Source organism: Quercus lobata, chromosome 6, assembly GCF_001633185.2.
Source record: "Quercus lobata isolate SW786 chromosome 6, ValleyOak3.0 Primary Assembly, whole genome shotgun sequence".
NCBI lineage: Eukaryota > Viridiplantae > Streptophyta > Magnoliopsida > Fagales > Fagaceae > Quercus > Quercus lobata.
This window is the reverse complement of record NC_044909.1, coordinates 9,980,624-9,984,654: the sequence shown is the minus strand read 5'-3', so window position 1 is coordinate 9,984,654 and position 4,031 is coordinate 9,980,624. Positions and strand designations below refer to the sequence as shown.

Here is a 4,031-nt window from a genome sequence, read left to right as displayed (position 1 = left end):
CTTCAATAAAAAATATTGAATAAAATTATAGTTTTAAGTTACAACTAATTTTATAACTAAACTTTATTTATTATTATATATATATATATAATATGATAAATGAAGTTTAATTTGATATAAAATATCTTTTCGTCATTATCATGAGAGGTGATAATTACCTTTAAACTTGAATTTTTTTATATTTATTTGATAGAAAATACAGATCAACGAAAAAACTATTTTTTGTGATCAATGTAATACAAATCCGATTGAAATTTTCTATTATTCTAAAACTTTTTTTTTTCTAATTTTGTGATCAATGTAAAACAAATCCAATTTGATAGCAAAATATTATCCCTTCTAAAACTTTTTTTTTTACGAAGGAAAAAAGAAAAAAAGAAACTGTACAAACGTAGAGAGTCTTGGAAGTGTATTTGAGGGACAGTCTTTTGTAGATTCTTGTGTCCGGGCTAGTGCAATAGAGAGATAGAGTTCTGAAAATAGTTTATAGTGTCTTGCTTGTCTTTTTAACACTTTTTAATATCTTGGTAAGTCAGTCTTCCACGTGCTCCTGGGGACTCTCTCCCACATTGTCCTCTCTCTTCCCTCTCCACACCCTTACTTCAATGCAGCAATAAGCTAATATATAATTATATTTTTATTTTTTTGTTCACTCAATTACACTCTCTGACTATCTATGCCCCTTTTCTTTGTTTGTATCTCTATCCTCTCTGAAAAGCAAAATTGCAAAAAGGCATTCAAGGTATGAAAAAAGAGTAACAGCAACAAGAAAGAAAACTAGATCATTGGAATCAAACAACATTTCCCCAGAAGCCAAAAGAAGATTATGATGGAAGGAATCAAAGGAATAGTAGTACCTGGTGGTGGTGGTGGTGGAAGAGTTGGTGTGGGTGAAGAAGACATGGGAGATGGAATGCAATGCAGTGACCATCCATACAGAAACAACCCAGGTGGGATCTGTGCCTTTTGTCTTCAAGAAAAGCTTGGCAAGCTTGTATCTTCATCTTTTCCATTACCTATTCGTGGCTCTTCCTCTTCTTCTTCATCTCCTTCTTTTAGATCTGATATTGGTAATGCTGGTGCTTGTGTTGGTGCTGGTTCTTCTTCTTCACTCTCAATCCGACCGTCATCATCAACAAGAGGAGTCAATGATGGTGGCAACAAAGATAGTCATTTTCATCATCATGAGTATTACAATACTAGGCGGGCCAGGATCCCTTTTCTTTTGGCTAAGAAGAAGAAGAAAGTTACATCAGATCGTGGTGGTGCAGCACCTGCGGATATTGTTTTCAAGCGAAGCAAGTCCACTGCAACTCCTAGGAGAAGAAACCAGTTCTTGAATGCTGAGGATGGTGATGAAGACTTTAGCCCAAGAAAAAGAGGTGGCTTTTGGTCATTTCTCTACTTTTCTACTTCTTCTTCATCAAAGCCTAGTGGTTCCAGGACAACGGACAGAAGCTTCAGAGACGACAATAGCAACAGCAACAGCAACAGCAACTCAAGGATATCAACTTTGACAACAGGGCCAACAACAAATGGTTCTAACAATAAGCAGAAAGAGAAGTGCCATCTTGGGTCTTCTTCTTTGGGAAAGAAAAGTGACATTGTGGAAGATGATGAAAGTCCTAATAGCCAAGCCACTGCTTCAGCCTCTTCCTTTGAGCGTAAAGTTTCAAGATCCAGATCTGTTGGGTGTGGAAGTAGGAGCTTCTCTGGTGACTTCTTTGAGAGAATCTCAACTGGGTTTGGAGACTGCACTCTAAGAAGAGTGGAGTCTCAGCGAGAGGGCAAGCCCAAGTCAACCTCTTCAGCTGTGCACATGAAAGAGAGAGTCAAGTGTGGTGGACTGTTTGGTGGGTTTATGATAACTTCTTCATCTTCATCCTCATCTTCCTCTTCTTATTGGGATCATATGAATAATAATAATGGGAAGTCAGCAGTGGGTGCAGGAGGGAGCACTAGTGCTAGTAGTCTTGTTCATGGTCGAAGTAAGAGCTGGGGTTGGGCATTTGCTAGTCCAATGAGAGCTTTCAGCAAGCCTATCTCTAAAGATGGGAAAAGGGATATTATCAGACAAGCTTCAGATAAGAACACCAACCCAAACTTGGCTGCAATTCCTTCCTTATTGGCTGTGAGAGGCTAGAGAAAATTAGTTTGTGCCTTTTATTGATTAATACAACATTACGTACATGTTAATTACTTTGTCTATTTCTCTATCTCCATGTTTATCTTTATTGGTGTCAATTCCATTAGTAATGTAACACTTTTTGTTTCTAATCTTCTTTTGGTTCCATTTTCAAATTATTTTCGTTTGCAATGGATTGCTTAGAAAAGGAGAAGAAATGCTACCTATTCACTATGTCTTTTGTTGGAATTTTGAGTTGGAACCTGTTCTCTTTATCTTGTTAATTAATTTTGTAATTTGTAAATGTTTTTATTTTTATTTTATTTTTTATTATTGGATGAGGGATACCTTCATGTTATGGTAGAGATATGTATATTTTTAATTTGATGAGAGGCAATGAATTGACTTTTATATTTCACTCTTCACATGTGCACACATGTTTATTGGTATTGAACACACACTGGAAGATCTAATTCTTTTCAATTGCTGCTGGCAATGTTAGTGACCCCCTATGCTATTTGACCAAAAAAGAGAGGCCCCTATGCTATTTGATTTTGGAACAGCAGTGTGCGATTAAAAGTACATTTCTTTTATGTTCTTACTTCATATTTTGATGAAAAAAAAACACTAAATTTTCCAGTAGGGTAAAGATGTTCCAGAGGTCATTCAATAAATTGAACAATGAAGACCCAATGTAGTCTACTGTAGACAGCTAACATTTCTATCATCTATGTCCCTGCAGCTTGAACAGGTTTAGAACTGTATGATAGTTTTTTTTTTTGGAGAGTAGAACTGTACGATAGTTATTCTCCAGCTACTTGTAGGACAAGAAGTTGGTCTTTATGTTATGACATTGACGAGTCCTTAGGGATCTCTAGTTCCCTGTATCTTCCATTTCAGGGAGATTAGTTGCCCCCACTCTATAATCACTAGGTATTTGTACTCCATTAATAAATTGTTATTTACTTGGTAAAAAATTAAGTAAAAAACTAGGTACTTTGTAAAGAAACAAATATATTTGAAATTATCAATATATCCTTTCAAGTAATTCAACAAATCCTTAAGAATACCAATGATAAAAGGATATTACTGGTAAAACTTTTGGGATAGGGGTACTGGGTCTTGGTTTGAGATAGGTTGTGATGCCCAATTTGATTGATTGTGTGATGTGTGGGTATGTGATAAGTCCTATATCGGGTATTTACTGGGTTGAACTAGGTTTTATTAATAACTGTAAGGAGTCTCAATTGTGACTAGTCCTTTTGATGTATAACGCAGACGTGGCTAGCGCTTTTCCTTAAGTCGTTACACTACTTTTGATGAATGTTTGAGGTAGGTCTTGGGTTTGAGTTTTGAACATATTGGGAAACGGCATGAGCATGATGCTAGTTCAGTTCAAGTATTATTTGCTTTTGACCTTCTAAAATCAGAACTAGAACTGTTATGATTACGTCCAAGTAAGGTGTCTCTTAAAAGAAAGAATCAACTATATCTTTTCTACACAACACAAAATTTGATGTATTTTCTATTCTCCTTTCCTGAATTCATATTTATAAGGCATGCTATATCCCAAAAGTACATGAACTTTGTTGCTTTATCCAAGTGAGTGATTCCCAACAGAAACTTTTTTTATTTTTTATTTTTTATATTATGTATCTTTTTTATTTTGGTAATATTATGTATTCTTTTAAATTTTTTTGTTATCCAATTTTAATGATATTATTGAAATATTTTCCTTAACTTACAAATATGTTATAATTAAGCTGTGTATCGTATTGTTTAAGAGAAGGAAATTATTTATTTTTAGACTTCATTTAATTCTGGAAATTTGGGTAGTCCTGTGAATTAAAGAGTTGGGTATATTTAGTTTCATAAAATCCAAAAAAATAAAAAAGTTGAAAGGAAA

General features: G+C 34.6%; 1 protein-coding gene across 1 annotated transcript; it reads left to right on the top strand.

The window, feature by feature from the left end:
* Positions 1 to 535: 535 nt before the first annotated feature.
* On the top strand, positions 536 to 2,359 carry LOC115995126. Its single transcript, XM_031119562.1, has one exon. It carries the CDS (start codon positions 827 to 829, stop codon positions 2,141 to 2,143), a length of 1,317 nt encoding a protein of 438 aa, XP_030975422.1. The 5' UTR covers positions 536 to 826; the 3' UTR covers positions 2,144 to 2,359.
* Positions 2,360 to 4,031: the final 1,672 nt, after the last annotated feature.

What these genes read in the sequence shown, in the direction of transcription:
- LOC115995126 (XM_031119562.1), top strand. Translation starts at nt 827, where the DNA reads ATGATGGAAGGAATCAAAGGAATAGTAGTACCTGGTGGTGGTGGTGGT.